Raw genomic sequence first — 18,139 nt, forward strand, 5'->3', positions numbered from 1 at the left:
AGGTTCCACTGATCTTAGGTCCAGTAATGGTCAGTTCTACATCGACACAAAGTGTGAGTTGTTTGGTGAGGCATTCAGTAGACACAATAAGCTGTACTGCATGTCTGGGTTAGGTATATAGAGACACCACTCCACTTGTCTGCTGTGAGCTTTGTGCGAAGACACATTGTGTAACCATGTGACTAGAAATATCCAAACCATAACACTTAATCACTTCAGGTAGCTTTCTATTTCCCAACAGAATGTATGGCATTCTGGGTACGGAGCAGCATACGTGACAGATACTTGTCATTGCCAAAGGAATCTGACATAAAGGACAGATTTATGCACATAGCAACGTTATTATCGACTTATTTCATCCGGTGTGTGACATTCCTGTGTTTAATGCAGATGATATTGACTTGCGTCAACGTATACGTTGTGTTATATGTTCCTGTGCTCAATGTTGCCGTCTACGGTGTACACGCCGGTAACGGTTGTGGATGTTGCGGTTCGCTCTCAATTTCATCCACTTCCGGTTTTACCTCATTAATTGAATTATATGATTTGTCTGTGGATTTCTCTCTCTTGTCTGCAAATGCTAGAAGTAGGTTATATGACCCAGACAGCTGTATTTCCTTATGAAGCCAAATTAACATTAGGAACAAGATGAAATATATCATAGCTTCAACTAAATACGCAAACCCTGGGAAGAAGAATACAGAAGCGGCGTAGATGTTGGTAAACAGAATAGTTCCTATCAACTTGGAAGCAGTCTCTCCGCTCGCGACAAGCGAGAAAGTTTTTCCAAGTTCGTCTTCACTCACATGCTTGCTCATGAGGGACCTAAGGGCTGACGTAATCATGCCAGCCAGTGCCCCTATTACAACTGAAGTATACACCATCCACGTCTCCGAGCAGAAGCCTGCCCACACTGACCGGACCAGCTTGCAGCCTATACCTATCATCACAATAAACACATCCGGGATCTTCATGATGCTGGACAAAACTGGCAGAAAGAGGAGGAGGCAGACTCCCATCACAGCGTAATCCAGGGACAGGAGGTATCCATACCAGGACTCCGGCCAGTACAGAGGACTCCTCTGGACAAACAGAACAGTCACGTCCATCTCACCCACCTTACACGTCTGGTTGATGATGGTGGCGATGAACAGGATGACGACGATGCAGCGAGTGTTGTCTTTACGTTTTTTGAAAAGGACCATCAGTGAATCCTTGATGCCTGAGATGTTGAATAGTGTGCAGGACTGATGTGGGTCCACCGTGACCTTCACCGACTCCTCCATACAGAAGACGGTGGTGAGGACAGACGCAGCATGGAAGAAGGACACGACGCAGAGAGTCACCTGGATGGTTGTGGTATCCTGAAGAGTCCCCGACAACAGGGATCCAGCAAACAAGCCGAAGAAGTTCATGGCCAGGAGTTTACCTAGTTTCCTCGTTCGTTGATCTTTGTCTGTAATATCAGCAGCATAGCTGTTGACAGCCATCGTAATGACAGAGCTTTTGCCAAAGATGCCTTGAACCGAGGCCCCGGTGAGGATGAGGACGATGGAGTAGTCAGGGTATTGGACACTAATGAGGTACAAAATAACGGCGAACACACTTCCAAGACTTGGAATCATCATTGGAATTTTGCGGCCGTACTCGTCACTCCATGCTCCACAGAACAGCCCCAGGACAATGGCGGGGACATTGACCAGGATCCGGTAGTACATTAAGTAAGAGGCAGCTTTACTCTGGATCTTGTCCTCATGTTGGTGGAACAGACTGATCTCGGTGCATACCGTGGTGTTCATGTGGAACATGTCCTTACACACAGCCTGCACGATATACGGCCGGATAGTGGCATCCAACATGGACTCGCCCGTCTTGTACAAGAAGAAGATTGCTTCCGCCATGAAGGTGGCGAAAGTACACCACCCATATGTGATCATTGTGAACCTTCTCTCTGTGTAGATCTGAAACATGTAAAGTCAAGTCGTTAGTTTTTATCTCAATAGCGCCGCCATACAAAATGCTATTAAACAGAACACAGTAAAACGATAGACAGGTGTTCACTAAACAGTTATACGATATACAGTTATACAATGTGCAGTTATACAACAGACATGAAACACGCCTGTATATGTTATCTCAGTCACATAGCATACAAATCAGGCAATCCGAAACAGCGCTTTACTCGTTGATGCACGTGAAGGGCACGAGCGATCTTAGTAACTGTTTAACGGTGAAGTCCAAATATCCAACATTACGTCCAACCACGTGCAGACCACGCCACATCTTACGGTGGAGTAGGAACCATGTTGGACCACAAAACACCGGTATAACTGGTTACCTTATAAAAGTAGATCCAATACTGCCACGTGTCACAAACATCCTAAACTCAACAAACGTATCCCAAATATTCACAGCAAGCTTCCATAACACCCATTCAACACGGTCAAATCCAAACGTGTGTGTTCCTGAAACAACCAAATGTTTATACCTCCAAGAAGCTACAATTTCCTAGTACGTCTGTCCGTCACGTGACTACATGCTACACATTACAGTTGTAGTCGTAACGTCACGTGGTTGTTGTCACCACAAGTTCGATGTACTGGCGCGACCTTTCCGCCTGCAGTGCACAAGCAGGGTTACGCAGAAACCTGAGACTGATATTAACAGAGGACGAAGCTGTTTAATGAATCGTTATTGTTGAAATTAGTATTGTATTATAAACAAGGAACTCGGCGAACGGATTTTCCACACAAAAAATCTGACACAAGGTCAGATATGACACAAGGTCAGATATGACACAAGGTCAGATATGACACAAGGATGATGTATACCCAGCAGTAAACTGCAGGAAAACTTTAATGAATTACCTATATAGTTTCTAAATACTGAAATACGGAAAACGATAATTTTAAATTATTTTCCATTCAAAACTGACTTGGGATTTGTGAACTTGTGTTACAGTTGTCTGAGAGGAATTAAACTTTCTGAGCCTGCAACAGACATACTATACTGTTACGTTTTGACCTGGAGTACCATGCATGGGCGACGGTTAATGACTGAGTTTTATCCGATTGTCCATTGTAAACATCATGAACAGCGAACGCTGTGCAGATAGAAATAACGTCCACTAGCAAGTGGACTGGAGTGTGCCAGTGTCTGGAGAGTAGGGGGAGTGCGGCAAGATTTCGTACCCGCATTCGGCTGCAACGCCAGAGGTGTGTACTGGAGCATTGTCTTGATGTAGAAGAATACCACGTCTGATCTTGCCCCGGCGCTTCTCCTTGATTGACTGTCGCACTTGCCTCAACAAGTTAGCGTAATATTCCCCATTCATTGTTCTTCCTTTTGGTAAGTAATCTATGTGGATCACGCCTTTGCTATCCCAGAAGACCGTCGCCATTACCTTCTGCACTGATCTGGAGGCTTTGAACTTTTTGGTTCTGGGAGAAGTGACATGTTTCCATTTCATGGATTCTTGTTTGCTCTCAGGCTCATAGTGGTGGATCCAGGTTTCATCACAGGTTACTAGCCTAAAGTGAAAATCTTCTGGATTCTTGTTGTATCTGGTTAGCATGGAGTTGCTTATGGTGACCCTTGTTTGCTTCATTTCATCTGTAAGCATTCTTGGCATCCATCTTGCGCACACCTTAGACATGACGAGATGTTCATGAAGAATTGTCTCGATGGATCAGTGTGAAATGCCTGTGGTCTCCTCTAACTCGTGGAGTGCGATTTTGCAGCACAAGTCTATGCACTCTGTCAATGTTTTCCTGACTAGTGCTTGTTGTTGGGCGACGTGGACGGGTGTCATCTTCAAGACTCTCTCTACCATGCTTAAATTCATTGACCCATCGTTTGATGGTAGCAGATGAAGGGGAAGACTTCCCATAAACTGCTGAAAGCCTTTCTTCAATGTTCTTCGCCGAGTTTCCTTCAAGAACTAAAAACTTATTTACTGCTCTATACTCAATTTTATTCATTTTCACTGCAGTGAGGGGGGGTCTCTTTCTGTCAGTGTGAGCTGCTCAATAACTTCTGAGAGTTGGATACCAAAGCTTATATATCACATCAGCTACACCCCAAGGTTCAATGTCGTACCATAGGCTGTGACTCCTGGGTATGAAAAATGCTCAAGGCTCAAAACTTATTGACATCCCCTCGTATCTTTAGCTGATCTATCAGGGATATACTTGGCAAATCCTCGTGGGTGATGTGGAGTGATGTGGAGTGATATGGAGTGATGTGGAGTGTGTGCATGCTACCTTAGGGCGTCCGTCCTTTGACGCGACCAGGAGTCGGGCAACACGTCCATAATTAGACTGAAATGTTTGAAATCAAAACGTATTGTTATGTAAAGAATAAGCCTCATGAACGAGACAGATATACGACATATACGTCAGTGCATGTTTTTATTGAGAATTATGCTGAAGGTGACTGACAAAACATTCCAATGTACTTGCCAGTGTTTTGGGCTTCAGAGGATAAGTGCCACTTCTTCAGATTGATTCAAATATCCTGATTCAATTCTGGTAGCTTTAGTGTCAGTGTCAACGCCAACGCCAACGTTCAAGCGTCAACTTGAACGTCAACGTCAGTGTCATTACTACGTCTTCAAGTCATGTTTTATGATACAATGGACAGGTGTCACGTCATGATAAACCGGTGGCATTATGGGTCACACACGATTAAACCGGTATCATTTGGGGTCACACACGGATAAACCGGTATCAGTTGGGGTCACACACGGATAAACCGGTATCAGTTGGGGGTCACACGTGGATAAACCGGTGTCAGTTGGAGTCACATAGTTTGTGGTTCCGTTCAGCTGGCAATTTTAGGCGGTGTCGACGATAGAGAAATGATACATACATAGAATTGCATTAACTTTGAAAGCATTTGAACAGTTTCCGCCTTTTCCCATATCTGTTAATCATCTCACTTGCGTCACTCACTTTGTTCTTGTTTGAGTCAAGTGATTTGTTAGCCGCCAAAAGACCTTTATATTTTCAAAGTATTCCATAATATCATTAACGGAATTATTGCTGGTTTTAGGTTTTAATTTAAGATAATATTCGAGAGTCATAAGTTCTCGATGAAGATCAAGATGCATTTTTAACAAGCGCTAAGTGGAATCTAGGGTAGTTACAAAGGCAAGTCGATATTCGCAAAGCATTTGACCGACTGTGAAAGTTTAGAAAGATTTGGAGGCACCTGGCTGCCAACGTCATGCCTGAATAGCATTAATGTATATATAAGGCATATAAATACGGAAGACGGTTAGCGCTCCACGGCGTTTTGTTTTCGGCAGATGTACAGCCCTATTACATTTGGTCCTAACGTGACCTATATAAGGGGCCAATGGTAGTCTCTGGTCAGAATAACACCGAGCAATATAGACACAGTTTCTATTTTGTGAACACTAAGATTTAGTTCTACCGTATATCTGGAGCAAATTGGAGAGACTGCGAAACCCTTGATCCACATCTAGATCTCCGCACACATTTGATGATGTCTAAGCATTTCTGAATCAATTCAATAACAAACTAAAAATTTCAAAAATGAACCATCATCTGCTAACTGCGCTGCCGTTAAAGGTCAAAGGGTCATTTGTCATTATACTGAACAGCGCTGGAAGGATACCACTGCTTTTAAGACACAAGTCCCAGTCATTCAGTCAAGCCGGAGACGGTTTGAGCAATGAGAACGTGGATAGTAGTCCTTTCAGAAGGAAACGACAGAATCCATCGGAGCATGTTCACATTTCCTTTTTCCCAGAAGATATGGTAAATATCGAGCAAGACGTACGTGATGGTGAGTACATAGTCGCTCCTCTGACTATAGCCTGACAAACCTGATCTTGTCGTTTTTTATAAAGCCAATGAATTTATTCATATCATTTCATTTTCTGTCTCTTTTAACAGTAAGGTCATTGGCGAGATTCGGGAAAAGCATTGTAAATATGCAGATCTCGCCTTTGAAATGTCTCGCTTACATCACACTGTCGTCAGACTCCCCATTGTTTTCAGTGCCCTTGGTTTGGTACCTCATGATCTCTTTGTGTAGATCAGGAGAGTGCCCGTGTTCTCCACCGGGAACACAGCCCTTCTGACAATCTGGGTAATGCAGAAGGCTGCAGTGTTGGGGAGCCTCCATATTCTCCAGAAAGTTCTTGCTGGGTTCGACTCGGCAGTGTTTCCTGGGAGAAGTCCCATTCACTGTCCGGGCTGTGTGTAGAGAGGCAGTGAACTGATGATGAGCTTTACCACTCTGATTTGCCAGGATCACCTGAACCCTTTCTGCTGAATTTTATCTTAATCTGACAACAAAAACTTTTTTATAGTATCTATGGGTTCAACATTGGAGAAGTGTATTAAAGTCCAAGTTACATTATGGCACCAGACATATCAGGTAAAAAGTGGCGTCATCATCCACCTAACCAGTTATAACGGCTATAGGATCCACAGTTACAGTTTCGGACCTAATGGACAATGTAATGAGTGCCTTAAGGATACCATATCAGGGACTCTGGGGTAGCCCTGTGGTTAAAGCGTTAGCTCGTCACGCCGAAGACCCGGGTTTGAATCAGTCCTTAACATATCCAAGTAACGTAAAAGAGAATGACAAACCCTAGTGCAAGCTTGTTTGTTTGCAATATTTGCCTTTTCACATTCATCATTCCACTTTTTGGTGGATATTGTTATCTGAAATAGTTGAACAAATATATATCTGCATGACCTGAAATTGTGTAAATGCTGGGAAGTGATGACTCCCTACAGCACCGTGTTGGAATACACTCCAGTTACATTTAGGAGCTATGGGTGGGATATAACTGAAAGGGTCAAGGCAGAAAACACCCCCTCCCCTCCCCCACACACCTCACCCCCTCAACCCATTCTCGTCAGTTTTACCATCATTTATAACCACAAGGGGTTCATATGAATCATCTTAAAGGTGTTCAACAACTGCCCCATTATGTTATTATATTATATTTCATTATGTCTCCACCACACATTGTGACCATAAACCGCCACAGACGACAAAAGGGCCTTTTAATTTCATCTGATCGTTTACATTGAGTTTTCAAGCGTTGTAAACATTATCCACTGTGGTACGTTTATTTTCGTCACGGTTTTAGGTAGTTTATGCCCTTTGAAGAACAAATCCGATTTACAAATATTGCACAGCCTCCCCTATGATTCTTCATGACATTTGAACTTTAGAATTATTCTTCATACATTGTTTATGATCATCACCATGGGATACGAGACTTTGGCATTCAAGGGTATAATAGTAAAGAAGAGAAGAGTTTTATTCAATCAGTCAAACTTTATTCATTCATTCAAAAGGCCACAGGCCTGTAGTACATTTAAACTTAACATGGCTAGATAGAAGACATTAACAAATCCTTTTCTATAGTAATTTTTTTCTTGAAATCATAGCGAAATAGATGTACATTGCCAGGATCTGCAAAAATAATGTGTTAGTATCTGTTACCAAGGGGATGCTTTGGTGCTTACAATAGTGTGTCTTTATATTTTGTTCCTAGAGTCGTGTAAACAGGAAAAGTCTAAGGAAATCTAATTAATAATAAAATCCGTGTATCCGTGCATTCGATGCTCGCTCAAGGCGCTAAAATTAATCGTCCCCTACAGTTTTAATGTTACATAAATGTCTCTGTTTTCCTTTCGTACACCTACATACCTGAAAGTGTCAAGAGCAACGAAAACGGGAGAGAGATATACGAAACTTTCTTATGCCAATGTCTGACAAAAAGTCTTCAAAGTGTGAATAATAATTCCATTGGTTATGATATGAACATTTTGTTGATAGAAATAATGATTCCAACCATGACTGGAAAATTATATATTTCTGTGACTGTAAATGATGTGATAAAATGTGCATGTGAGTGAACGTCGTGGTCTCACAAAACCACAGCCTGCTGCAGAACTCTCTAGTATCAGTCACCCAGTTTCGCTTCCCATTTTCGTCATATACTTTCATCATGTCCTCCCAGTTTTTCGGAAACCGATGGCGGGGTATATGTAGTAATGTTTCCCACTCTTTTATGGTTTTAATGGAGTAATTTATAACCAATGGAAATCTAGCTAGTTCTCCGTAAACCATCATATTACAAGTGTTCGGTTTTATATCAAGAAAGGTTTTTGCACGCACAGAAATGAACTCTTTCTGTACTGTCATATTGTTGTAGCCCTCATCTTCCAGAGCCATGTAGAAGTATTGGGCTTATCCTCTTGTCGAATGTTTCAAGGAATGTGTAAAAGGACACTTCACCTAAAACTATATATAATTTACAAACACCGACAGAAACTTTTAAGGCTTTACTGACGCTTGGTTTGTGCATTTGGACTAGGAAAGTTCTTAGAGAAATATGTTTAGACTTCTTTTCAACATGGTTCTTATAAATTGTTCTATTTTTGTTTTGGTTGAACATAGTCAACATTATAATTATGCCTTTAACGTAAGCTCTCTGGCATGCAAACACCGACATGGATGTTAAATGTCGTCGATAATCTCAGAGTCACCGTCAGTTGATCACATGTAATGTTGCAGTATATCCCCCTTTTACTTTCTTTAATGAACATGCTTTCTCCGTATGGCACGAGCTGGTGAAACTGATCTAGACTTTGTAAGCAGCCTCAGTCTCGGGTCAAAGGGCGTGTAAACTACCATCAATATTTTTGGAGCATCAGAAATGGGGTTGGTATTACTTGTAGAAATGCTTGCATTTTTCACCATTCTATTACATGTATAATGTTTTGCCAATTCAGCATCAGCGAAAAGTTTTTTTCAAGGTAAAATATTTCCCCCTGCAACGACGTGGTGGGACATGTGTCATGAAGGCCGACTCGAACGTTTTGGGTTCGACAGGTAGACATATTTAGCGCGGAATGCATCATGGTACGGGAGGCCTACACGGTTGTTGGTTCAAGACAATCTTACATGAAATAACAATTCTAACCGCAAGGGCGAAGCTATCTGAACACGACAATACTTGCCTCCATACAGCCCGTGCAACAGGTGCCTGTCTCGCCGGTGCAAACGTCTAAGTCCTTCCCTGAACTTCCCAATCGCCCGATCTGAACCCGATCGAGTATCTATGGGACGGACTTGACCGACGCGTCCATAAACGTCACCATCGTCCTAAGACACTTGCAGAACTTGCCCATGTGTTGCAGGACGAATGGCGAAGAATGTTCTGAACGAACAATCCGCGACTTGTGTAGTCTCTGCCAAAGGGGTGTTGACCCATGACGACCGCAAGGGGTGGTGTCACCAGGTACTGAAAACCCCCCACACCAACCCACACCCCTCACCCCTTGAGTCCGCACTTGGGCAGTGAGTGCACTGAATGAGTGTTCAAGCTTAATCCAGCTTAAGTGCACTTTAATACGTTTGAGTCATTTACGAGCCCCATATTATTAGTCTGCGAGATTCGGAAGATTTTTAAGAATATTGATTAATTCTAGATAGCACAAATGGAATTTCTAAGATACTTCAATGTAGGAATCCAGTCACAGTTAGCAGGATGTAACATTTAGCTTAACAGACGGCAAATGGTGTTGAAAGCCATTGATAATAAATCAAGCACAGAAACAGATCTGCATAATTGCCTACTGTTGGTAGATGGTAAAGGTACATACACTATGGGCTGACATGGACTAAGGGACCTGTCAAATGTCTGTGTATCCGTTGCGCATTGACTATTCTTTCAAAGTGTGCACAATACGCAACTCATTTGCATCTCAATCGTTTGTGTTCACTGGCATGCACACAGTACGGCTCAATACGACTGATCTGCATCAGACCCGCGTGTATCGGTGGAGCTACCATTATGAAAAAAACGGGCTTGAAAGAGATTATTGTTAATAGGGTCGGACAAGCCTTCAATCGGGAATACACGTGAAATACGACTTACAAAGCCCCTGGTCGAGCGCGGTATGAGTAAGGTACGTGTTCGTGCAATGGGGGTCCATACTATCAACGCACGCTGATCGAACTCATAGCGAATGCCGATGCATTACACAATTAGTACCGTCTGTCCTGCGATCGGACAGCGCATTGTACTTTATTGTAGCTTATGACAAATGTACAAATAGCCGATGTCGAACATCAAGGGTACACTCTTGATTCAGTATAAAACTGATGGCGCGTGCGGCCCATGATGACGTTCAGACTATGGAATCTGCAATAGTAACGGAAACTGCCGCTACAAACAGATGCATTCTAAACTCATCGAAGAGTTCCTCTCTACAAACAGATGTATTCTAAACTCATCGAAGAGTTCCTCTCTACAAACAGATGCATTCTAAACTCATCGAAGACTTCCTCTCTACAAACAGATGCATTCTAAAGTCATCGAAGAGTTCCGCACTACAAACAGATGTATTCTAAACTCATCGAAGAGTTCCTCTCTACAAACAGATGTGTTCTAAACTTATCGAAGTGTTAATCTCTACAAACAGATGCATTCTAAACTCATCGAAGTGTTCCTCTCTACAAACAGATGCATTCTAAACTCGTCGAAGAGTTCCTCTATACAAACAGATGCATTCTAAACTCACCGAAGAGTTAATCTCTACAAACAGATGTATTCTAAACTCATCGAAGTGTTCCTCTCTACAAACAGATGTATTCTAAACTCATCGAAGTGTTCCTCTCTACAAACCTATGTATTTTAAACCCATAGAAGAGCTCCGCTCTACAAATATATATATTCTAAACTCAAGGAAGTGTTCTTCTTTACAAACAGATGCATTCTAAACTCATCAAAGTGTTCCACACTACAAACAGATGCATTTTGAACTCATCAAAGAGTTCCGCACTACAAACAGATGTATTCTAAACTCATCGAAGAGTTCCTCTCTACAAACAGATGTGTTCTAAACTTATCGAAGTGTTAATCTCTACAAACAGATGCATTCTAAACTCATCGAAGTGTTCCTCTCTACAAACAGATGTATGCTAAACTCATCGAAGTGTTCCTCTCTACAAACCTATGTATTTTAAACCCATAGAAGAGCTCCGCTCTACAAATATATATATTCTAAAATCAAGGAAGTGTTCTTCTTTACAAACAGATGCATTCTAAACTCATCAAAGTGTTCCACACTACAAACAGATGCATTCTAAACTCATCGAAGAGTTCCGCACTACACACAGATGCATTCTAAACTCATCGAAGTGTTCCTCTCTACAAACAGATGCATTCTAAACTCGTCGAAGAGTTCCTCTATACAAACAGATGCATTCTAAACTCACCGAAGAGTTCCTCTCTACAAACAAATGCATTCTAAATTCATCGAAGAGCTCTGCACTACAAACAGATGTATTCTAAACTCAAGGAAGTGTTCCTCTCTACAAACAGATGTATTCTAAACTCATCGAAGTGTTCCTCTCTACAAACCTATGTCTTTTAAACCCATAGAAGAGCTCCGCTCTACAAATATATATATTCTAAACTCAAGGAAGTGTTCCTCTCTACAAACAGATGCATTCTCAACTCATCAAAGTGTTCCACACTACAAACAGATGCATGCTAAACTCATCGAAGTGTTCTTCTCTACAAACAGATGCATTCTAAACTCGTCGAAGAGTTCCTCTCTACAAACAGATACATTCTAAACTCACTGAAGAGTTCCTCTCTAGAAACTGATGCATTCTAAATTCATCGAAGAGTTCCACACTACAGACAGATGCATTCTAAACTCATCGAAGTGTTCCTCTCTACAAACAGATGCATTCTAAATTCATCGAAGAGTTCCACACTACAAACAGATGCATTTTAAACTCATCAAAGAGTTCGACTTTACAAACAGATGCATTCTAAACTCATCGAAGAGTTCCTCTCTACAAACAGATGCATTCTAAACTCATTGAAGAGTTCTGCACTACAAACAGATGTATTCTAAACTCATCGAAGAGCTCCTCTCTACAAACAGATTCATTCTAAACTCATCGAAGAGCTCCTCTCTACAAACAGGTGACCTCTAAACTCATCGAAGTGTTCCTCTCTACAAACAGATCCATTCTAAACTCATTGAAGAGTTCTGCACTACAAACAGATGCATTCTAAACTCATCGAAGAGCTCCTCTCTACAAACAGATGTATTCTAAACCCATCGAAGTGTTCCTGTCTACAAACAGATGCATTCTAAACTCATCGAAGAGTTCCACACTACAAACAGATGCATTCTAAACTCATCGAAGAGTTAATCTCTACAAACAGATGTATTCTAAACTCATCGAAGAGTTCCACACTACAAACAGATGCATTCTAAACTCATTGAAGTGTTCTGCACTACAAACAGATGCATTGTAAAGTCATCAAAGTGTTCTGCACTACAAACAGATGCATTCTAAACTCATGAAAGTGTTCTTCTTTACAAACAGATGCATGCTAAACTCATCGAAGTGTTCCTCTCTACAAACATGCATTCTAAACTCATCGAAGAGCTCTGCACTACAAACAGATGCATTCTAAACTCATCAAAGTGTTCCTCTCTACAAACAAATGCATTCTGAACTCATCGAAGATTTCCACACTACAAACAGATGCATTCTAAACTCATCGAAGAGCTCCTCTCTACAAACAGGTGACCTCTAAACTCATCGAAGAGTTCCATACTACAAACAGATGTATTCTAAACTCATTGAAGAGTTCTGCACTACAAACAGATGTATTCTAAACTAATCGAAGTGTTCCTCTCTACAAACCTATGTATTTTAAACTCATTGAAGAACTCCGCTCTACAAATATATATATTCTAAACTCAAGGAAGAGTTCCTTTCTGGAAACAGATGTATTCTAAACTCATAGAATATTTCCGCACTTCAAACAGGTGACCTCTAAACTCATCGAAGGGTTCCGCACAACAAACAGATCTCCTCTAAAGTCCTAGAATAGATCCGCACTACAAACGTCTTTTAAATCTAAGACATAGTACTGCACCTCACACAGATGTCTTCTAGACACACAGAAGAGTGCCACTCCGATGTGTCGTGTTTACTTACTGTTACTCTTCCCTGTCATGATTTATTATGTGATGGTCCTATCACTTAATGTTAGCCTGTCATTTACAGGCAACAGGTGGTTTGTATTGCAACGACCACCATGCTTTGACACCGTTTCGCAAAAATTAATTAGATCTGGGTGTAAAGTGAAACAATCACTAATTCATGACTGGTTATTCATTGGTTCATTTCCAGTGCACATCATCAATTTACTGTCGACCGGTTGATCCGTCCTGTAGAGTGTGAGGGACATGCCATGTTGGGTCAACTCATCTCGGCCAATGTGTCTTCTGTCTTTTCTCAGAACACCTGGATTCATGACAGATTGTATGTGACTGTTTCATTCACATTTTCCATAGGTTCCATAGTTTCCCTCTGGTTTGGATGTTTCCTGTGATAGGAAAGGGTGGAACAGTCTCAAACGTTCCAGTTTGAATGGTGTCCAGCTGACGTGTCTGAGGAGGCAGACACGGTCCTCGAGTGAACGGTCCTCGAGTCAGTGTGTCTTACTGCAACCATCGATATCGTTACAGTTAATGCACCTGGGCTCTGTATCGATGAACTATAGTAGTAGAGGGAATGGTGGGTTTGGACCACACCCATAAAAGCCATATATTCGCTTATAATAATAGATTCGCGAATCTAGACCCCTTTTTCACAAACTCCGAAAGAACAGGCACTGCCCGTCAGCTTTCACATAAAATGACTTTGGGGTCTAAAAAATCCTTTTTAACTTTGATGGCTTATACGCTGGTGGTCCAAACCTCATCATTCCCTCTACTACTCTATGTGTTTCAATCTCTACAGTCAGGGGTGTGGGAGAAAAACCCACAGAAAGATTAAAAGAAGAAGAAGAGTAAACGAGAGCCTGTTTGTAGCCACAGTCCTCCAAGGGATCTTAGAAAGATAGGTTCGCGCATTTCTCCCAAGGACGGCTGCGTCGGTGCCTTCTCTCACCATGAGAGCGCCCCGCTCAGAAAGGCCCTTTTCAGAGACCCAACTGATATGATCATGATACCTTGCCTCGAAATGATACAAGAGTTGCCTGTTTAGCAAGGACCCTTGCATCACTAAATTAGGCAAGGAAGTCAACCTGAGGCCCTGCGGGAAACGAACTCACAATGTACAGCTGCACAACCATACACGATAAGCCCGTACCTTAACCGATTGAGCTACTCAGGACAGAGAGCAATAGTCTCGGTTTAATGGGCCTACCCTGTGTTATTAACACTGTGATCACGTGATCGCTCTATGGCAAAGGCAGTATATCACTTCCTCAATGTACTTTGAGACACAACGCATATTATTTCCTTGCTGTTTCCACCACATCTATGAGTAATTCGTCGAGAGTTTCTTTCCCCTCACTTTTACAATAGCGGTTTGTAACTTCACTTCGAGTGGATTAAACGTCATCCCCATATACAAAGAACTCACATTGACTACACCTGAATATTTCGTTCCTTTGCTCAGAAGTCTATGAATGTTATTGTGACCTGGCTCTTTATTATTTTCCATTAATGGGTGATATACAACTATTCTATTCTTTACGATGACCGTTTACTCGTATCATAAAATCTCACATAATCAGTAAATTGAGAAGAATCGGGCAGCTCTTGTATTTTCACCCTGGGGATTGGATTTTTTAACACAGCTCCACTTTTCAGAGTAGCTTGAATTTGTGTAAACAGAGGCAGATTATAAATCTCGATCTCGCGCGAGAAATGACACAGTTTTAAATAATGGGGATTTTCAGTTATCTTGTGCATATTTCATGACTGAAACTGACGGTTCGCTTTAGTCATGATTCTATTCGCTTGAACTTCATCTGTGAATCTGAGCTTCAGCAGTCTCTTATTAACTCGCTTCCATTGTTGTTAATGCATTTTTATCCCAATCGAACGTAATTAAATCCAGGAATTCTTGATCGCTGTCCCACAAGCGGTAATAAAATCATTTACGTGGGTCGTCATGGTATACCCATAAAATAATTACAGTTTAAATGTGTATCAGCAAAACAGTTTAATGTGTATCTTCTATTATGCCTTTGGTTTTTGTAATAAATGCCTGTTGGGCTTGTTGTATCCCTTGTATATATTTTTTTCCTCGTCCTCACTTATAGAAGAAGATTTTTTATGAACCTTTGATCTAATTTCCTCCTTCATTTGGTTGTATTTTTCCAGATCACCTAGGATCAAACGAAACTCCTCTTCTGAGATTTTATTGTGTTTGAGTGCAGTGGAAACATGATCTTCTATCGTGTTTAACTTTGCATCAGCAAGTATTTTAATTTCATCATGTTTCTTTGCTTTACGATTCAATTTGCGGGATACAAATTTAAACACCAACCCAGCTGTTCCTGTCACTATAGCTGCTAATTCAAGTCCTAACACCACTGGTGGAGCTACGATGGTTGTCAACAATCCAACTCCTGCTGCTCCTAACCCCATGCTAGTTGCCATGAGGGTGGTGTCAGCGCCATCTATATAGTTTAAGGCTGTATTGTATTTTTTATGTAGTGATGCCCAAATATCACGCTCTTGTTCTAATCGATTGTCTTATTTCACATATCTGCTTAAGTCGAAATCCATCCACACTTCAATTTATATTTTCTTCTTCATTTACGGCCGCGTAGAGCCCCATTCTCTTTGTCTATAATATAGTTTATAAATTATTTTTTAATTATCTGCAATTTAATTTTTGATTGATATATTTAAAGCCTATAAGGTTTACATTATCGCACAGGTAAATGAGTGAGATATTAATAGGTGTGTTTTCAGTTACAATACGAACCCCATCGAGGCTTATTGATGGCTTATAGTCTTGTCTTATTGTGATTAGACAATGTTTATTCTCATGTCTTTTAAACCAAATTATTCTTAGTCCATCTAAAAGTATTCTAGGGTTGGCGAGATATACGTCTATAATTAGTGTTGTGTGTGGTTTCATACCATACGAATCCGAAAAAATATCACGTTGGTAATCACATATACTGTGAATGACTAAACTGGCATTCGAGTCGACTGGTGCCAGCATGTTGCCAGTGTGACATGGTATTCGTAACACTTGTATAGAATTATCTTTAAAGGGATTAAAGGACAGGAGAAGAGCACCCTTGTTAGTAATTTTGGAAACGAAATTATTTTGGTTAAAAACTATATACGGGTTGGTTAGTGTTATTTTGATTAACCATTCAAGTTCTGTAAAATCTGCTAGTGGCATTCGTTTGTACAGGTTATCTTTAAAGTATAAGAGGTACGGGGTACCGTCCTCACCAGGTGTCTCCTAGATCACCAATTGTTACATTGGCGTGATGACTTACCATTGTTTATGAAACTGTTAGAAAATTGTTTCCAATTGTTTTTTCTGATAATGCGTGAACTTCAAACTAATAAAATTTATGTGAACAGATAGAAAAATCTTGGTCAGAGATATAGTGTCTTCCACTATCACTGTGACACCTTGCAGACTGGTGTGTGAATCACCCCCAACCCGTAAATAGAGCAAAATGCGGCCCTTGTGTTTTTTAACCCACCGGAGTTTGATTCCTTTCATGATCTCAGTATTGCTCTGTGATGGTTCACCTAGGTAGACTGTTGTTGTCAGTGAGCATTAGATAGTACGGTTTGTTTTGATCAACGTTTGTTGTTCTGTCGAAGTCTTCTAAATCGAGCGATGTACCACCGAACGATGGGTATATTCTCCATTCATCCGCGTCGTTGAGAACTATATCGTATCGTGTGTTGCTGGCAGATCTTAATGTATCTAGGTTAAAAGTATTACCAGATTCACTGATGACGGGGACTTCAATGCATATGTAAATGTTGTTTATAAGCTTAAAAGCGTATATTTTGCCATCTATTCCTGTGTCATCAAACCCCCTAGTATCACCTAGGTGTGATAAACTTGTATTAAAGCATCTTTTTATTCGCATTCCTGGCCCTTGATTACTAGTCATAATTGTATATGGAGTGTTACGCTTAGATATCCTATATTTACAGTTATTTACATTATTTTTTGTATCTAAATTTGATATCTTTAATTCAGAAATATTACTATTTGTTAATTTTTTATACTGACGCGATGAAAATGACTCGGTGCGACCCTCATTGTTTTTTCTGTTTAACCGGGACAGCCCTCAACAACGTGGAAGGACGTTCATTTTGTACATTATCGGTTGTGCTAAGCTGTTCAAGATCAACACATAACTCGTGGTATGGATTTAGCTCTGGTTCTTTCAAACCATGAATTATAACACCACTGTGTATTTCACCCGTTGGCAGCGCTAGCATCTTCGCCAACGGACGACTGAGTTTCAGTGATTTTCTCCCACTCATGTTATCGAACACCACTGTTCCGTTTGAGTCATTTATTGTAAGTTCAGCTCCTAAAGGTTTGAAAATTTTATCGTTGAGAGAACACACGCTGTAGTAACCATCAGTTATTTTGTTTAGGACTCCATCAATAAACATCTTATTATTTTTATTTGTCGATGTTTGTTTATCGTGGGTAGTAGGTTATATCACATAGTGCTATTTCGAGTTGGCCAAACGTATTATCACTGGCATGAACAAGTTCAATGGTCTCACCATTCATTGCATCTGGAAGAGTAATGTACATATCATAATATATATTATATATAATAATAATATATACAAACCCGAAGTATGTTACCCCCAAAACGACAACATAAATGCCTCTGACATCACACATATGGAAATCTTGGTTGCCTCAGATGGTTTGTATTTCAGAGATCGATTCATGGATGTGTTTGAACATTATGGGTTCTCGGTTATAATTGTGAAAATGGTACATGCATGGTTTAACAACCCGATGCAATTCTAGTAGAATCAATTCAGTTTCGCTGTATGGTGCGTGACGACTGGATCTGGCTTGACGTTGACAAACACTAGACGTGATGAACTGAGTAAATCTGTGTTTACATTTCACGTGTACTACCATATCATACGTATTCTTAAAGAAGTAAGCACACCAATAAATCAGGATAAGGCGTGCGATGCAATACAGAATCCGTACGTGCATACGAACGAATTCGTAATGAATTCGGTCTCGACCCGAAGATGGACTGGTATTCACCTGGGCCGAATCA

General features: G+C 40.8%; 1 protein-coding gene across 1 annotated transcript; it reads right to left on the reverse strand.

Annotated features, from left to right (window-relative positions):
• Nucleotides 1-372: 372 nt before the first annotated feature.
• Nucleotides 373-1,937, reverse strand: LOC137285743 (lysosomal proton-coupled steroid conjugate and bile acid symporter SLC46A3-like). Its single transcript, XM_067817757.1, has one exon. The coding sequence runs from the start codon at nt 1,935-1,937 to the stop codon at nt 453-455; it is 1,485 nt and encodes a 494-aa protein (XP_067673858.1). The 3' UTR covers nt 373-452.
• Nucleotides 1,938-18,139: the final 16,202 nt, after the last annotated feature.

This window comes from Haliotis asinina, chromosome 1 (genome assembly GCF_037392515.1).
Source record: "Haliotis asinina isolate JCU_RB_2024 chromosome 1, JCU_Hal_asi_v2, whole genome shotgun sequence".
Classification (NCBI taxonomy): Eukaryota; Metazoa; Mollusca; class Gastropoda; order Lepetellida; family Haliotidae; genus Haliotis; species Haliotis asinina.